At 39.0% G+C, this 18,777-nt stretch overlaps 1 protein-coding gene across 15 annotated transcripts in view; it reads right to left on the bottom strand.

Annotated features, from left to right (window-relative positions):
- The window catches only part of PARD3 (par-3 family cell polarity regulator), a 653,655-nt gene that overhangs the window by 316,341 nt on the left and 318,537 nt on the right, over positions 1-18,777 (bottom strand). For all 15 annotated transcript variants that reach the window (XM_045069142.1, XM_045069153.1, XM_045069147.1 and 12 more), the window contains exon 5: positions 18,227-18,358. In XM_045069142.1, the coding sequence (XP_044925077.1) occupies positions 18,227-18,358 (132 nt within the window). The remainder of the gene's footprint in view (positions 1-18,226; positions 18,359-18,777) is intronic.

The following is an 18,777-nucleotide window of genomic DNA, read 5'->3' as shown; positions in this document are numbered from 1 at the left end:
TAGTAAAAACAATAACAGATGAGAAAAGTGAAAATTTGATGATAAATAGTTCTATCATCCCATTACATCAAGCAATCCATGTGCAAGGTAAAAAATAAAGTCATGAGTCATGTCACAAAAGTTCTTAACAAGAACAGGGATTTTAATAATCAGAATCCTTGGGAAAAGAATCATGCCCAATGCTATTTAATATATTTACAGCATATCTGTTGGAAGAAAGAGACACAAGATATACTCCAGTAACACAAAACCTAGTCAGTAGAAACCAGAAGGGTCTTTGAAAGACTCCAGAAGGAACTAATCAAATATGAAACATGATGAAATCTGGCTTATTAATGCAAGGTAATCCAGGTTCTCTTTAACTCTAATTTTGAGCAAACAGCCCTATCAAAGGAGCAATGGCTTCCTCCCATTAGCAGGAAACTAGGCAACAACCCCTCCTATCATTTAAAAACTGAACAAAACAAAACAAAACACATCCTTCCCATTTCTCTTAGCATTCCATGTTTTATACCTCCTATTTATTCCTCAACCTCCTAGAAATCTGGTGCATGGCCCTTCATTCTCCAAAAATTATCACTTGCCACTTTTAAGGTCTTAGTCATAGGAAACCACATCTTGATTATTACCAAGACCAACTGACCCTACCTCCTAGTTTCTATCAGATTTATTCTTTCTTCCTCTACTGCAACAGTCTGGGTTTAGGATGTTCTTTCTTATTGTCCTAATGGGGCTCTCTCTTCCCAAATCAGTGGCTTCAATGGTTAAAGAAACCTGTTTTCTAAATCAGTGTAACAAAATCAACTCCTTTTCTTCATGACCAATACTGTCTTCTCCGATTACATATTTGGATACTTTCACAACCTGGACTCAAGTTCTGTTATCCAACTGTCTACAGAGGAACACCAAACCCTCAACACAATTAGTCACCAACAAAAATCACCTCGATTTTCATGTTTCTGTATCTTTGTTCTGCGAGGTTCCCACTATACACCTTCAATATCCGAAGTGAATACCATTTATCCAAAGCAGTCCCAGTGATTTGGAGCAGAGTCCCTGAATACCTGCCCAAATGTCACATCCACCTGAAATGTTCACATAACGCCTTTCACCCCTCCTCTGTGACCTCATCACAGGCACGATGATTCTAGTCCTCTTTGACCTCCGAGATCGTAAGTTATCTGACAGCAGGGGTGGATTATGAGTAAATTATTTTAGTCCATACCAGTACTGATGTCTATACTCAATACTACAGAGATATTTAACTAAACAAAAATAAAAGGGAAAATTTAGTATTATATTTTCAAATGTAGAATTAGGCTGGTTTTGAAACCAAAATTTAATGGTAAATATTCATGTTGCTCAAATGAATGCTCTTCTTTGCAAATGTACCTGACTCACAATAATACGAATGTAGGAAGCTGGAATTAAGTTCTAGCTAAGACTAGTCACACCATGAAGGGGAAGAAAATGAGAGTGGTCCAAGCCATACAGAGGCTAGGAAGAGGCAGTGGGGCAAGAGTTGGCAGTTGTATGGCATAGGAAGGAAGAAACAGTCAAACACCCCCTACTGGCATGTGGAAGAGGGAGAGCTGGAGAAGGAGCTGGAATATACTGTATCAACCAGACCTAACTAGGAGAGAAAAAGGACAGGCAGACCAGCACAGACCAGCATCCTGCAAGGTGGGCAACGGTCAAAAACATGGCTGTAGGCAATAAAACCACCCCTAGCCCACCTCCATGGCTGCCCCAACCTTCAACAGAGGAAGACTTATTAAAGAACCTCTCCCAGCTTCCTTGACCCCAGTTACTATGAAATTTTTAAGTCAGTGTGACTTACAGGATTGTTGTTATGAATTGGCCTAGTAAGATGAGGGACAATGCAAAGAGCCCAAAGTCACCAACTCTCCTTGTCTACTCACAAATACATGTGATTGTTTTATTGTCAAAAATACCTAAAATTCTATAAGTTGCTTTTATTTCTAACAGTTTAGTTTGGAAGTGAAAGACAGAAATGCACAAACAAATTATTCAAAATAAAGATGAAGTGGTGTGGTCCTTCACTGTTTGGGATGGAAAAGGGAGGCTGTCATAAAATTGACAGGTAGGAAGGTTAGAGCCCAGCCAACAGGACAAAGGACCAAGCAAGAATACAGGGCCAGAGGCTCTCTGATTCAAACCATAAAGATGGGGTGGGCGGTGGGCGGTTGGGGAGGGGGGATTAGAAAGAACAAAAACTAGTTTATTCTACATCAAACACACACACACACAGTAACTATGGAAAAATCAATGAAAATTTGTTAGCAGTGCAAAATGTTGTACCAAAGAAATTAAAAATAGTAGCCCAGGCTAAAAGTGGTTAAGAAAAAGAACACAGTAAATTACTTCTTTAGAAATCAAAGGATATAGGGCACCTGGGTGGCTCAGTGGGTTGGGCTGCTGCCTTCGGCTCAGGTCATGATCTCAGGGTCCTGGGATCGAGTCCTGCATCGGGCTCTTTGCTCAGCAGGGGGCCTGCTTCCCTTCCTCTCTCTCTGCCTGCCTCTCTGCCTACTTGTGACCTCTCTCTGTCAAATAAATAAATAAAATCTTTAAGAAATCAAAGGATATATATGGAAATTTTCTTTTAGAAGATATAGTCTTCGTTTCTATAATCAGAGTAAAATGCTTAAAAATGTAGTTTAATTTGTAAAAGTTCTAAATAAATTTGAAATATATACTGAAATATAAAATGTCATTAAAAAATGGCTTTATATTTTAGAGCCAAAAAGAGTTACAGTGTAGAACCTAAAAAGACTATTAGTCTGAATGAGGGGGGGAAAAAAAAAAATATATATATATATGGCCAAATCTCAGAAGCTGGAAGACCAAACTTTTATACAGCATAAGCACTGGATAAAATATCCATAAATTCAAGTAACTGGAATATATTCATGAATTGAGACTGTAGTTATGTTTACTTCACCTATTTGAATTTAAATAAAAGATCAACCTACATGAGAAGCATTATAGCTACAAGTAGATCAATACTTATAAGTAAATAAAAATCTGCTATACCTACAGACATAATCTTATGCTTCTTCATAAAATACTGAGAAACACCTTATTTAAAGTGTTTACAGTCCTACTGCAACCAGAAAAACATGCTGATGTATATCTTGGCTACATTTTTTCTTATTGTCAAGGGATTTTAACCATACATATAATTATATGAAAAGCATCACCACTAATACATGTAGAAAATACAAAGAATACTGATTATAAGGTTCAAAAATGTTTCAAATACAAAAAGCATAATCTAAGATTTTTTACAGTGGAATAGACTGTTGTATGTAATTTTCTTATTATTCTACCTAACAAGGCCTTATATTTAAAGATAAGAAGCAAGTTGAGTTCCTAATGATAGAACATGACTACCAAAAATTTATAGCAATCACTAGGACACGGTGAGTGGCAGAGAATAACAATAAATTCTGTATTAGGTTTTGATTAGCATGTTACATCATTAAAATAACATTTACTGCATACTGAGCTACATTATTTTACTGAAGTGCACCAGATAGGTTCTACTGCCTAATTTTTTTTTTTATAAATAAAAAAATTAAAACAGGAAAGAATCAAATCCATATGACCAAAGTCACACAGCTAAGGCAACAGAAATCTAAGTTTTCCTGGGTCCAGGGCATAAGCTGCAAACCACTATGGAATGGTCATTAAAACTTCTGAACAATCATACTCGTAAGAGAGAGGGAATTTCCCCACAGTTGCCCACATACGGAAATAGTCGCTCGCAGAGGTCAGCCTAAGAGGGCATGAATTCTAAGCTTTGTGATTATGGGCACACAACACCAATGCTCACTGGGTTTTGCCCACAGAGGAAGCATCAGAACATCTTTTACTTGAAAGTACTGAAAACTGTATCCAAGTCACATGATAAAAACTGGTATTTTGTGGACAGATCATTAACTGAAATAAATTATTTGGATTTCCTCAAAATTTTACCACACTCCCTTTTCCCCAGAGATACTTTTAGAACATTACTTTTCAATAAGTGGCCATTTCAATCCACGTTCTGCTATTCCAAGTAACTGAAGATTAAGAGGTTTATTCAATTTTCCATTTAAGAAGATGAACTAGGATCCGATTTTGGTCTACTTGACTAACTGTCCCACCATTTCCATTTTCAAGCACAGCGATGTCTCACAGCAAGCACCCAAAGCACACATGATCAGAGACTAAGTTAATTAATGACACAATATTGATTCAAGAGGTGGTGGGGGGGGGGGGACATCTGACCAAAAGGATTGGAATATTTATTTGAAAGGAAGGAAGAACAATCCAACAGAGTTCAAGATAGGCATGAGATCATGGTAGGAGATGAGGCCTAAAAAAGTTAAATTGGATTTTGGATTGCAGAGTACATAGCATACCAAGCTAATGAGTTTAATTTTAAATCAGAGTGCAGGAGGGAGTTTTGTCGTGCTTTTAAACTGGAGGGTGATGCAATGTAAGTGGTGGTTTGAAAGATAATGCAAATAGGAACACGCAGAATTCACTAAAGAAGAAACAGATGGTAGAGGGAGATACATATTACATCAGTCCGGTCAAGAGGAATATGGCTGGGATGAGAACAGGTGCTACGAAAGTAGAAAGATATGCATGTATTCAAGAGTAAAGGTATAATATGGCATACCTGGCAACAGATAAAACATGAAGGAGAAGAACAAAATAAGTTTGGATTGTGGGAGATGCATGGCAAAATTACAAGGAATGAGAAGGTCATAGATAATTACAGAATTCTCTAGGTTGAGGAACTTTTTTGGAAATGAGCAACATGCAATTTCACAGGGGATGCAGGTCACTGGGGTGTGCAGAGCCTCTGAAATACGGCAGAGCTAGATGCAGAGTCAGCTCTAGAATAAGGAGTTTCCTCTCCCCTGTCCTATGGACTAGGGATCACATCCCCTCTGCTTGGGAAAAAGCATGAAGATAGTTCAAAGACATCCAGAAGAGAAGGAATCAGCCAGTATTCATAGGTAAGCACAGGCTAGAGGGACAGGAACAGAAACTAAATGATCACACCAAGGAAAAGCACATAAAATCTCATCTAGAGAAATGACCTGCATGCACACAGGCAGAGCAAAAGACAGACATTTTTCTGTAAATAATACCAGTGAGCTTAGAAACAGAATGTCAGAGAAGCCAAAGGCAAGTCTTCTAGGGATACAACAGATTCAAAGTGCTAGCTCAGCCACTTACCGACAGCAGGAGGAAAACTGCTCATGTACCTCAAGAAAACACTTTCAACCATCAATAAAAATTCCTCATATATTTTTATGATTTCCAGTATATTTAAGAAAATAAGACCCAGGATTCATCTTTTTATAATCCACAACAAAATTAGTTAAATAATAATGTATATGCTAATACAACATACTCTCTAGTCAAAAGTAAAATTTTTAAAATTCAAATAGTCATTATCTTGAGGCACAGAAAATACCTCAAATCCCCGCTTAAGCCATGTTCAACATTAGACAACTAAATTAGCAAAAAAGTTTGAAACACAGCTCAATGGAAAAAAAAATCTCTTTAAAATAACAAACACATTATTTTTATTTGAATTGAGACTTATTTTTCTTGGCCAACCTACAAAAGTATGTTTCTCCTTCTAAGAGTTCAGAACATTAATGCCAAAGTCTCAGCCAAAGGTTTATAAAAGTATTAGTGAATTCGGGTCTGTTTATGATTAAAATACAAAGTTCTCAGGCAAATTAGTCCCTCCAGGGACCTAAAATATGAGTAAGTCCAAAAGCCTAGATTTCTGCTGATATAATCTAAGATTCTTTGCCCTCCCCTCAAACTTTCTCCAACTTAATCTGGAAGAGACTCATGAAAAGTAAAACATTCAGTATGTGAAGAAAGATATACTATCTATGGAACGAGATATTCTTCACGCAAGTGCTTGCTATAAAAATGTTTTAGAACAAGTACACTTTTAGATACACAAATTACAGGCAGATAGCTCCTTGTAATTATGAACACACTCAATACAAGGGTAGGGCATGTGGATGCAAACGCCATGAAGATCTAATGCCACCTGCAGGGCACTCATGCCTCCTGAGCAAGACCAGAAGGAAGCCCCGAGCCACAGAGAGTGGCCACACTCTCACAGAGACAGACAGGAACACACAGGATTGTAACGACACGTGAAAGTGCCGAGAGGGAAACGGAAAAGAAAGCACTACACACACTTGACTTCGGTTTTGGCACAGACGGGCATGTGGACCAGGGAATGCTGCAGGAAGCAAGGTGGCAGGAGAAGTATCCCAAGCCGGGAGACACCCACAGCAAGTGCAGAACAGGACTTAGCAGGAGAACGGGGAGAGCCAACGAGCCCGCGCCCAGGGCCTGTGATACGCACATAGGGGAGCCGGCCAACCAAGGAGCAGATGGGAGCAGCAGCTCCACAGGTCAGCAGAGTAACACCAGGAAGACCTCATCACCAGCAAAATCTCGGCATCAAAACTAGCCTTTACGGAGTGTTTACGGTGTGTTAGGTACTGTTTTAAAAGTTTTACATGAATTGTCTCATCCATGCCTCCTGATCCTCTGAAATGCATCTTACAAAGTTATGAAATCTGATCTGAGGCTTAAAAACTTCAGGAATTTTCTCAGCATGACACATGCTATGAAATTCCAACCCAGGTCACTCTGACTTCCAGCAGCAAGCTGTTAACCACTTCATCCCTCACCGATGCTGAGGATGGTGTTAAGCATGGCTCTTCCTGTCCCATCACCCTGATCTCCGCGGAGACAGGGGTGACGGGGTGACGGGGGATGGCTGTGATGCTGTTGCAGGGACCCAGGAGAGCGTGGACGGCAGCCTGAACTTGGGAAGGGGCCTGCGGGTGGAGAGGAATGGGTAAATTTCTGAGAGACGTTTAGAAAGAGAATCTCCCAACAGGAGATACAGTGAAAAGAAATAGCAAAACTGAGGACTAATACTCAAAATGTCACAGGCTGGTCAATGATGCAAGCAACAAGATCCCAGGCTCTTTTCTTTAGGGAAAATAGTCTCAATAATAACCACCATATTCACAGAGCAACACGTTCTCATATTTACACAAGGCTTTTCTTGGAGAAAATTAGATTCTCTATTAATTTATGTCAACTATGGCATTTAATAAATCATAACTTTAAGTGTAAAAGATAGAAAAACTGACCTAAGTATCCAAACCCAACTGTCACAAATGGTGAAAGGCCTTTGGAATAGGGGCACACATTCACCTTTCTAAACACTTAAATGTGATTTCACAAATTTCACATTTGGTATCTATAATTAATAAGATATTTTACTGTGTGCATAGCCACTCTGATCTACATATTGATACTACAGATAAAAAATGTGACTAGGAAATCACTGCATTTATAGCTATGTCTGGTACTTCCACTTGTAATTGCAGAGGCCAACACCTTACCATCTCAACTTTCTGAATGCCAGAGGGAGAGAAGTTTGGAAATAACAAGAATCATCTAAACCAGTTGCTTTGCAAAGTGAACATAAACAGAGACAGTTCTAACCAATCAGGACACCATTAAATGGTAAAATAATGGGAGAAAGGAAGGAAGGAAGGAAGGTTGAGTGGATGGATGCCTGGTCCTAATAAGTGAGAAAAGAATAAGAGGATTTAAATTGTCAACAATCCCTCTTTACTGGTGGGAGTATAACTTGGCCCAACATCTACTGAGGTCACTTTGGAAATATCCATCCAAGTTACAAATATTCTTGTACAAATCTACAAATGCACTATTTCATCTTTAGGTATCTATCCAAGTAATACTCAATGCAAAATGGCGTCTGTACAGAGTTTATTCATTTTATAACAGGAAAGACAGTAAACAATCCAAATGCTCATCATCAGCAGACAATGGCCCATCTAAACAAAGGAAAATTATTAAATTCTTTCAAAAGGAGACATTTTTTATGTTCTACCATGGCAAGTCTGCCAAGCCCTATTAAGCAAAATTAATTAATTAATTAATTAAATGCACAGAACATGGTAGATAGTATTTACACAAGTACATGAAAAGAAGATAAATTTTTACATTTTCTCATAAAAGAATGGTAGTATTTGAAAGGATTCTCAAGAAACTAGTACCAGTGGTTACATATGAGGAGGGGAGCTAGTAAGTGGAAGGCAGCATTTTGCAGATTCATGTGAAACATTTGATTTTGGAACTGAGTATATGCTATTTGCAAAAATCAATAACATTTTCTAAAAAGTAAAAAGAAAAAAACCACATTATCAACTTCATCCCCATATAGTCTATGAGTTAAACTGTCATCCAACATAACACAGAAGGTTCTAAACACTCGTCTCATTTAGATATCTAACAGGCCCTGGGGACAGGAAGGAATAAACAGGGAAACCTCTCACCCTTAACTCAAAAAAATTTAAATTCTCTACAAGCTTGTGTGGTGTCATCTTCTTGTCAGAATCAATTCCTTTAACTAAAAAACTTATTATACAGTTCCATCAGAAATAAAAGATATTTCTTCTCTCTTTGAAGATAATTTCTAAAACTCAATTTCATATCAAATATCTAATTCTATCAAATATTCATTTTATAAGAAGAGAAGCTTTACTCGGAGAACTGAATGAACAAAATAATATCAAAAAGCTACAGACTAGGCATAATATGCTAATTAATGGCAGATCAGAATTCATCATATTCATATTTTATATATTGAATACATGAGTACCAAAACTCCATTTTTCCTGAAAAAAGAAAATTCATCTCTAAAAGAAAATAAAATTTTACCAGCTTGAGGTCGCAGAGTAATGGTATAATTCTTAGTCATTCTAATGAAAATGAACCCTCAGAACTCTCTGGAGAAAAAAAATCTAAAACAGCAAAAAACCAGCTCTCAAATGAAATAAACCTACTCAGAAGAGAATACTAACCATATTACATTCAACTGCCTATAAATTATTAAATATAATCAAATGGTTTGTTCAAGTATTATTTTTCCAATTAAGTAGAAACTGTATTTGTCATTTCAATTATGAGCAAACTTACTATTTTCTGATAATTACATATTTTTGGAACTATAACAGAACTGATGGCTATGCGGAGCCCATAACACAACAACATTCTGGGAAGCCCATTCTTTCTTGTGTCTCACTAAGGCTCACTGAAGTCACAGCAGCTCTTGGCCTCGACACCGTCACCTCCTCTACAAAGCCTTTACACACTCAGGTGGCTTCCCTGGGCTGCTGGGTTCAACTGTAGTCCAGCAGAAATCATTAGGACACAACACAGACAGCCTGTTGGTAACAGACTGATAGTGTTCACCTTTTAACACTTAAATCCATGTTCCATTACAAGACATTCTCAGAGAAAGATCAACTCGGGCATAGGAAGCCTGTGCTCTCCCTCGTATCATCAAGCTCTCTGAAGTGGGAACACTGCTTTACTTTCATTTTTCTCCCCCTTCCTTGGTCCTTTAGTCTGAAACAATTTTCCAGTCTTTTTGCCATGAGCAGATGCTAAGTGACAAGCAGTGATGAATCAAACATCAGTGACTCAGAAGTATGACTGTTTCTCAGGTTTCTGTAGGTATGTGTCTTAATATTTAACAGATTTTCTCTGCTTTATTTATAATCTGCAATTTTTAGTTCATAATTAGTGAATATCACAAGATCATAAAATCTCGTCCACCAAACAAGGAATCTACCCATAATACAGGAAACCCGCAAAGTGAGGACATTTTGAACTTTTTCCTTTCAATTTATTGTAACACTTATTCACCTAAAAATTCATTGAGGCTTACTAAGAGCTCCAAGCAAAAGTAAACAAAACACGCCTATGCCATATCAGTGCCTGGAGACAGACATGAACATTATCAAGAACGGTGAGAGAGGGACGCCTGGGTGGCTCAGTGGGTTAAAGCCTCTGCCTTCGGTTCAGCTCATGATCCCAGGGTCCTGGAATCAAGCCCCGCATCGGGCTCACTGCTCGACAGGGAGCCTTGCTTCCTCCTCTCTCTGCCTGCCTCTCTGCCTCCTTGTGATCTCCGTCTGTCAAATAAATAAAATCTTTAAAAAAAAAAAGAACGGTGAGAGAGGAGGTGATAATGAAGGCAACAGGGACGTCATCCTCTTTCAAAAATGAGGACTAGGAAAGGTCCCCTGAAGGAGAGGATGTGACCAACACATGAAAGGTAAGAAAGAACCAAAGCCATGAATTGGGAGGCGCAGCAAGCCAGGCAGAGGTGACAGGAAGGCAGAGCCTTGTGGGGAGGGGGAGTTGTGAACTCATAGATCTAGTACAGAGAGACACACACACAGGACTGGGGAAACAGGAGTTGAATAAAAGAGGAAAGTCCTAAGACTGAGAAGGGATGGCAGACAGAGGAGAGGTGATGGTGGTTAGCCTCTGAGAGGCCTGGGAAGCTTCTCCCAAGTTTATAAAGGGTGGTGAGGACCCAAGGATACTACTAATCCTGCTTCTTTTGCTCAGGGGGCTGTGATGTTAAATCACAGGAGGACCAGCTAATGGATTACTTCAGAGAATTAAAGGGATTGCCCAAGATAGGAAGAGACATTATGCCTCTCAAAGGGTTTACCTAGATTCCAATGGCTATCGACATTGCAACTTTATCTTAAAATTTGGAAAGTATAATATTTGCAGAAAAAGAGAAAAAGGTGCTCAGTTTTACAGTCTTATGAAGTCTGATTTACCAAAAATAAAAATATTTCCAAAGTTGTATGCGTTTACTATTGAAGAGTATAAATAACACAAAGCATGAAATGAAACCCAAAAGCCTATCCTAACTCCCCTTCCATAACACCAGCGGTATGTTATGGAACCTACATGTTTCTTTTCAGTACTTTTAATTTCTTTAGAATTTACTGGATATTAAAGAAAGCTCACAACAGCCTTTTTTCAGGCACACAGGCAGAGGGAAAAAAAGGATCACAGATTTACAACAGACCCAGTGAAAACACTATGGGGCACAGACATCAGTGGGGGGGGAGAAAAACATAAAACCATTGGGCAAAATGGCTTAGCAGTTTAAACAGCCCATTTTTCAGGACCATGTCAGATCCATGCTGAAGGTAACCAGAAAAAGCCTGTGGAGGACTGAATTTTAAAAAAAAAAAAGAAAGAAAAAGAAAAAGAAAAAGACACAGGTACCTAAATCATAACATTCCAAAATTACAAATGGCTTTTGAGTGATTCTATTTGTATAGGCGGGTTTCAGGATATGGCTAGTGAAAACAACATACCGTTAAGCCGAAAATGTTAATGTAATTTCTTAACCAGTATTTTTTAAAGAGTAGCAGTTCCACTGTTCACCGAACACAGAAATAACAAATTTTCAAAAGCAAATGACATACAGATTGGTGGGAATAAAGAGAGTTAGAGTATAAAGCGTGCATTCTTTTCATTGTCATAGTTAATCGCACAGCTCACAACAAAAATCTTTAAGACTGCCTACGATGAAAATATGAAAAGGCACCTGAGGGTCATAGCTAAAAATGAAAATGCATCTTTATCCACAGTGCATGCTCTAAACGTCTCGTTCTTGCAGCTGTATTCACAGGCAAGAAAATCATCAGCTACTAACAGATTCCCCGTGAAGGTTAATCCACATACCACAGAAGATTTTTCACTGGGTAGAATTTCTGTCTCACTTCCCTGCTGCTTGCGGGCTTTTAGCTCCATAGGCCAAACAAGCAATAAACAGGGCCAGTCATAAAGGACCAGGAGAATTGATGAGGACCCCCTAAACTGCACAACCCACTCCAAAAGCCGGTGAGTCGAATGGTGGCTCCTTGACTCCGCTCACATCACAGAGGGACCCAGATGCTTAGCCAGTGGCTGAGCAGAAGCCCTTGTAAGACACTTGGCATTCTTAAATGCTATTCTTAAGATTTAATCGCATTTAAGCCACGCAGGCTTGCCAAAAACAAAAGGGAACATAAAAAATGGACACAGACACAGAGATTAACACTAATGTCATTTTTGTGTCAGATTATGTTCTTCAGAAAAGAACCAGAGATGATTTAAAAAGATTAAAGTTTATTCTAATTCTGATAAGATGCCACAGAAGCAAGAATCCAATTCGGAAAGGATGATGAGGGCATTAGAAGTACACCAGGGAAGAAAAAACGAACCAGCCCCGCATACCAAATAGCACCTCCGATATGCAAGGAGAAGAGAACATGTAAGAATATAAAAGAGGTCCTCCCTCCTAGAGGGAGCTGCGGAGGCGTCTCCAGTAAGTCTATCCTCACCTAAAATAAAGAAAGCAGAGAAAGCAGCCATCATGGACAAGTGTCTCTAAGACACCAGAACCTGGATCCGCATTTCACATCTTCTAGATCACTTAATCCTCACGCACGTCACTATCTGCCGAATGGGTATTATTGTCCCCATTTTGTACACAGTGCAAATGACGTCTGCAGAGTTTATACCTAGATAAGGCCACACAACTGGTGAGTTATGGATCAGACAAAAGGACCCACGCATGGGAAGGACAGGTTTCCAGTCCCACACACACTCTGCAGGCTCATGGTGTCTTTTTGCCACTAAATGGAAGGGTAAAATGCTTCTTGTTGCCCTAACGGAAGAGCCTCCCAAGTGGCCCTGTAGTGGCTGGCAAGGGTCCTCAGGAAATTACCGTGTCCTCAGATGAAGCTCTAGCAGGGTCCCTATGCTCTAGTCCCCTTCTTCTGCCTGATGCTTCCTGCCCACAGTTCTCCGATAATAAAAGTAGAAAACATGTAGCGCTGGTGGAAAAGAACACGGCACAGACATACAGGATGCATGCGTGGTATTTGAAAACACAAATAATTTTAAGATGTGTATTACAATAGTCATCTTATTAGAGCACAACAAAATCTACTGGCATTAATATATCCAGGTGACATGAAAATTCTTTTCAAAGGTTGTTTTGGTTTTATTTTTAATGTTATTGGGATTATAAAAGGTTTCTGCTTAAAGAAAATCTCTAGCATTTTATAATGAAAACTAAATTTAATTTTAAAACAATCTTGATGTTCTTAGTTTCTATACGGGCTCTTGCTGAGGTAAAACACAATAATGTTTGCTTCCGCCCAAGTTCAGCAAAAGTTTACCAATTCGGAACTAATATGAATAAATCCTCTTCCTTTTAACAGAAAACAGTAGAATTTTAGGATTTGGAGGCAGAAGGTTTTGATTATTTTTATCCAGATAACCCTAGCAGTCATTTAGTTTCCCAGTGTTCACGGGCTAAGGAATTAAAGTATAAACAAACACACGCATCCCAGGTACCATTTGGCAGCCCCAGAACCTAACCTTATGTCCCATTAACGAGGCAGATGCCATGAGGCCTGGCCTCTGCCCACATCAGAATTTCTATAGCCCTTCCATGTCTTAACAAGATGACCCCATGGTCAGTTCACTGACTGGTCTGCAGCTGTTATAAACAGATTGCTAAGGAAGCTATCTCCTAACTTTGTAATTTAAAAAGTATGATCATTTCCTATTCGGAAACTGACTACTTACATCATCAGGATGGTTCTAGGTATCAGTGAAATGAGAAGGGTTTTGTTTTGTTTTTCCACTTAGAAAAGGCTCTTAAATACTTGGGAAAGGAAAAGGATCTCCCAGAGGCAGGCAGGTCAGAGGAAAAAACGAATCTCAATGAGTGGTACAGAAACAGGACCTGATCATCCTGGACCCCCATCGGCCTATCACTACAAGGTAAAACAGGCAACACCCAATAAATACCACAATTACTTATCACCTGGCTTACTTATTCTTTTTTAAACCATTTCTATATAAAATCTGGATAAGCTTAAAAATGTTTTTTCAGGGGCGCCTGGGTGGCTCAGTGGGTTAAGCCGCTGCCTTCGGCTCAGGTCATGATCTCAGAGTCCTGGGATCGAGTCCCGCATCGGGCTCTCTGCTCAGCAGAGAGCCTTCTTTCCTCTCTCTCTCTGCCTGCCTCTCCATCTACTTGTGATTTCTCTCTGTCAAATAAATAAATAAAATCTTTAAAAAAAAATTTTTTTTTTTCATAAAATAAGAAGAAAAGGCACTGTCCTTGTTCCTTAAACTCACAGCTGTGAGACAACACCAAACGCTGGGGACCAGAAGGCCAGGGGACAAAGGTGAGGACAGCGCACATCCACTGTCACACTTGAACTGTGCCATCACCAAGCATTTAAGGTAGTTTTCCTCACAGTGTGCCTCTCCCAGTATAATCTGCCAATTAGACAAAGTTCTTGCCTGATGGAAAAAAAAACCCTAAAACATGGACTTTTCTCTAAAGGTCAGGGCAGTCATTCCCCTATAAGAGCTTAAGTGGGGGCTGGAATGTGCCTTGCACCTCCTGGCTATTTCTGTTAATTGGCTTCAGGCCTGTTCACCAAGTCAAGGTAGTGAAAATGGCAGGCTCCCAATTAGCTTAAATTTCCCTGAAGGTCCCTCTACTTTCAGGCCTTAAATTCCTCCAATAACATATTGTAAAGTTCCTGCCTCCCCTTTTGTGGAATTTATTAGTTGCAATAAACTATAGGGACATAAGAACAAAGTCAGCTTATGATCTATTATCTACCAATATTAAATTATAGTCTATACAGAGTCAGGGAAATGGTGATGGTTAAAAGGAATTCAGATTTCTTAAAGCATTGCCACACATCAAAACCAAGCCTTTTGCTGATTTTTTTGTTGTTGTTGTTTCCTGGGTCTCAGAGTCAGAATTTCAGAAGCATGAAAACTTTTTCAAGGCAATACAACAAACCATTTTCTACTGAATTCTTTGTGCCTCCTCTGAGAGCTCAGAAAAAGGAAGTCACAAGAAAAGGATGCTCTTTGAAAGATACACAGTCCTCTATCTTCTGAGAGGACCCTGATGTAGGATTCAGCTACAGGCTATTCTGAGCAAGAATTAGTCACTGAATGGCAGGACTTGTATTTCGAAAATCATGTTGAGCTTGAACCCAAGTGCTTCCTGGTACAAAGTTCTAATGAAATATATCCCCTACCTTTGATGATATGAGTGTGTACCTTGTGAATATTCTAAGAGAGGGAAAGAGTCACTATCCCTTTATAGGGGACCAACCCGCCAAAGAAGCGCAAGCCACCTTCAGCTTCCAGAGATGCCTACAAGCTCGGTGCTTGCTCTAACACACTCTCTTGTCCTTTTCATTCCTGCTGTTTATTCCCACCTGCAAGACTGATGTGGTCATTAATTGCCTTCAAGAGGCAGAGATAATGAGATGAGCTATCTTGCAAGAAATAGAGCAAAAACAAAGCCACCGAAGGCATATAAAATCTAGAACTCTGTTGACCTCTTCAATCCAGATGGCTTAACTCACAGAACACAGTTCTGCCCTAGTGATCCCAAACTGTAAAGGCAAGGGGGTGATTTTTTGTTTTTTACATATAAAACATTATTTGTATCTATGTGATGCTCGTCTGTTGTTACATTTTTAATGGCAAAAACTAAGAAGGAAAAAAAAGCCACAGAAGAGCCATTAGGCCCTTATAGTCAGATGACTCATGGGAAACAGTTAAAAGAATAAATGCACAATTAAATGAGAGTATCTGGACCAGATTTACAGGATGTCCAACATAACCTCTTCTCCTCTTCTGCCCAAATAATTGTGCCTACTTTTAGGCAAAGTTTTAATACGGATTTTGTGTTGTTTTTGCTGTTCTTGTTGAGTTAAGTAGATTTCAGTTTGGTTAATTATCCTGCTGATGTGAAATCATCAAATTTAGTGAATGGATCATCATTTTTTAAACGTAAGCCAAGGAAGATGTTTTCAGGCTCAGGAATCAATTAACTAATGCCATTTACATTAGGCTACATAGACCAAGGAAGTACTTATTCTTTAAAAACCTGCTTATCATGGAATAAATGCTTCAAATAACTTCAGCAGAAGCAAATCAAGCTTGAGTCTTTTGAAAAGGAAAAAAAAAGTATGTGGCTTCTCAATGCAATTCCTTTTGTGTAAAAAAAACTATTTTATACCAAAACTACAAAGAAAAACTATACTACCTCCTTAAAGGCACATCTACAGCCACAAAAGTTAGGAAAAAGAAAGTGTATTTTTAGGATACAATTAAATATATCATACTTTGGAAACTCTGGACTGCCAATTTTTCCTCCTAATCTTGTAATAACAATAATCATATTTAGCAGAGTTAGCTAATCGTACTTCCCCCCCCTTGTTTTAACAGAACCCTGACTGTGTTCAGTGATGAGCAGCTGTGTTCCAGGGAAGACAAACCACCACACCCACACCCCTAGCTCTAGGAGATCAAGCTCAACCAGTCTAAACCAACAACTCCCTTTGACAAAGTGGCAGGCAAGTCACACAACACGGTATGAAGGGCACCTCTTGGGGGGGGGGGGGGCTGCTTGTGAGGAAACATTTATCTGCTTTCAAGATGAGCCCTGCAGAAGATAAAGGCACGATTCTTCTTCTTCTGTGCCAAGCCGTGATGTCCAAGGCTCTGTCAACTTGGGGGCACACAGCCACGGAGGCCCTGTGTTGGGCTCCCAGCAAAGGAAGGGTCTGGATCCTCAGTGAGATCTGCTGGGCTGAGGCCACCACCGCCAATCGTCCCTCTCTCCAGGTATCTTGTTAAATGGGTAACAATCTAGAATCTTCTTCCACAATCTAGAATTTCTGTTCGTGGCAGCCAATTTTTTTTTTCTAACAAATATACTAAGATACACAGTTTTCCTAGGTACCATACATGATTCTACTAACCCCTTGGCAGGCATCCCATCACTGGATAGAGTTATTGTACGAGCAGGTTCTATGCAGCCAGTCCGACTACAGGCCCCTGCTAAACTAACTCTTCAAAATATTCACTTCAAAATGGTAATAATATCACCAAAGAGTTTAAAATCTGTATTATTTTTAGAAAATGTTTTTCCTAGGTAGGACTCCATGGTTTTTTAATTATTTAAAATTATTTCCATCACACAATGCTTCTAATGTATTCTAACATTTATGATATGATAATGTATTCTAACATTTATGATATGATAAAAATCAGTATGTTTGTGATACCATCCATGGTATCAAAGGCAAACTGTCCTTTTTTATTGTTTCATATTCTAACACCCCCGACACACAAAATTGTTTTTGGAGGTTTATGCTATAAAATACAAACTAAGATGAATTAAGTAAAACATTTAGGATTTCTTTTCACTGACATCATGAATCTAAATTGAAAAACAACTATCCCAATATCCAGGCAATAGAATTGCTGATAATTTTAGAAATTACCAGAACAGAAAACAAAAACATTCTCTTGAGTACACTTGTTAGCCTTCCATTTTAAATGAGCTTTTTTAGCAAATAAGTGACAAAGTAAGGAGAGAAGTGTGTTTTTAATACAAAAACTGTTTAAAACTACAAAGAAAATCCTAGAATTTCCACTACAAAGAAAACACTGTGACTAACAATAAACAATTCAGACTTTAAACAACACCACTGGAAGAATTTGTTTTTTATATATCAAAACTTACCGAATAAATCCTTAGTCTTCATGCAGCGAAGGCTTCTCTACCAGTGATGTAACAAGTTTGCAAACAGTTGTTTTTCCCAGGACACAAACCAGTTACTTACACTGAGTGGTAAACGATTCTGGTTTCATGAATGGCCAACCCTGTGGAGTAAACTAAGCACCTCTAAAAACTTAACAAACCTCTAACAGTTCCTCGACATTTATGAAAGGGGAAGTCCCCAAACCCTACAAAATCAGGTAAATTCTGAAATAACACTATCGCATGGATTTCTCCTGCAGAGTGAAGTCAGGTAAGATAGAACATTATAATTTGCCTCTTCAGGTCCTCTGACTTGTTCCCCATCAATAGAGAACCTATAAGTGGTCTTGAAAGTCTACTCATAAACTGTACTGTTCACTTCCAAATGTCTGTGCTTCGGCAATGTAACAAGCTCTTAAGGCAGGATGCTCCAGAATCCACAGCAAATATTCATAACTGCTTATGAGAAACCTTTGATCTGGGACCGCCGCAGAAACTGTCTGTACTCATATTAGACAAACTGACAGAAAGCCTGGTACTTACCTGAAGTCTGTTAGAATAATTGACCTTTAATCATCACAGTGATGGAGAGAAACATGTTTCAGGGTATGAGCTAGAAGTTACACCAATGACACGTGTAGAAGGATTAATTTATGTTACCTGTTCTTGCTTCTCCAGCCACCTGTCCACCATTGGGTGACTGGCACTCAGAGATGAGCGAGCATTGTCTCTCTGAAACTGGTGAGACCAGTTACTAGCATCCCGTGGAAGGCTTCTGTAGTTTTCATCTTTCTATTCAAAAAGAAACAAAAAGGCGTCTTGTCAAAAAACAGACCTTGCAAATGAACGATGCACTTGGTCTTTCAAAAGTAGCAGAAAAATGATTTTGCAGACTTAAAATATTTTCCCCAAATCTATACAAAATAGCTGACTGAGGACATTTCACCCAGATTAGGCCTCATGAATGCAGTCATCCGTCTAGGGGAAGGGGATATAATGGCGGGAGCAGGAAGGCCGACACGCGCATATGCATACAGGAGACGAACCATTTTCCCTGCACTCCCTCCCAAACCAATCTCCACAGGCCAGTTACATGCACCAGAAAAAGAAAAGTATTTCTCTACAAGACTGTTGTTCTCTCTCAATCATGGGATGTTCTCTTTTCCTCTTCTTTCTAGTCTTATAATAATATTGTGAGATATTTTCTACAA

This window comes from Mustela putorius, unplaced genomic scaffold (assembly GCF_011764305.1).
Source record: "Mustela putorius furo isolate JIRA1106 unplaced genomic scaffold, ASM1176430v1.1 tig00003913_pilon_pilon_pilon, whole genome shotgun sequence".
Classification (NCBI taxonomy): domain Eukaryota; kingdom Metazoa; phylum Chordata; class Mammalia; order Carnivora; family Mustelidae; genus Mustela; species Mustela putorius.
This window is presented reverse-complemented; position numbering and strand designations above follow the sequence as displayed.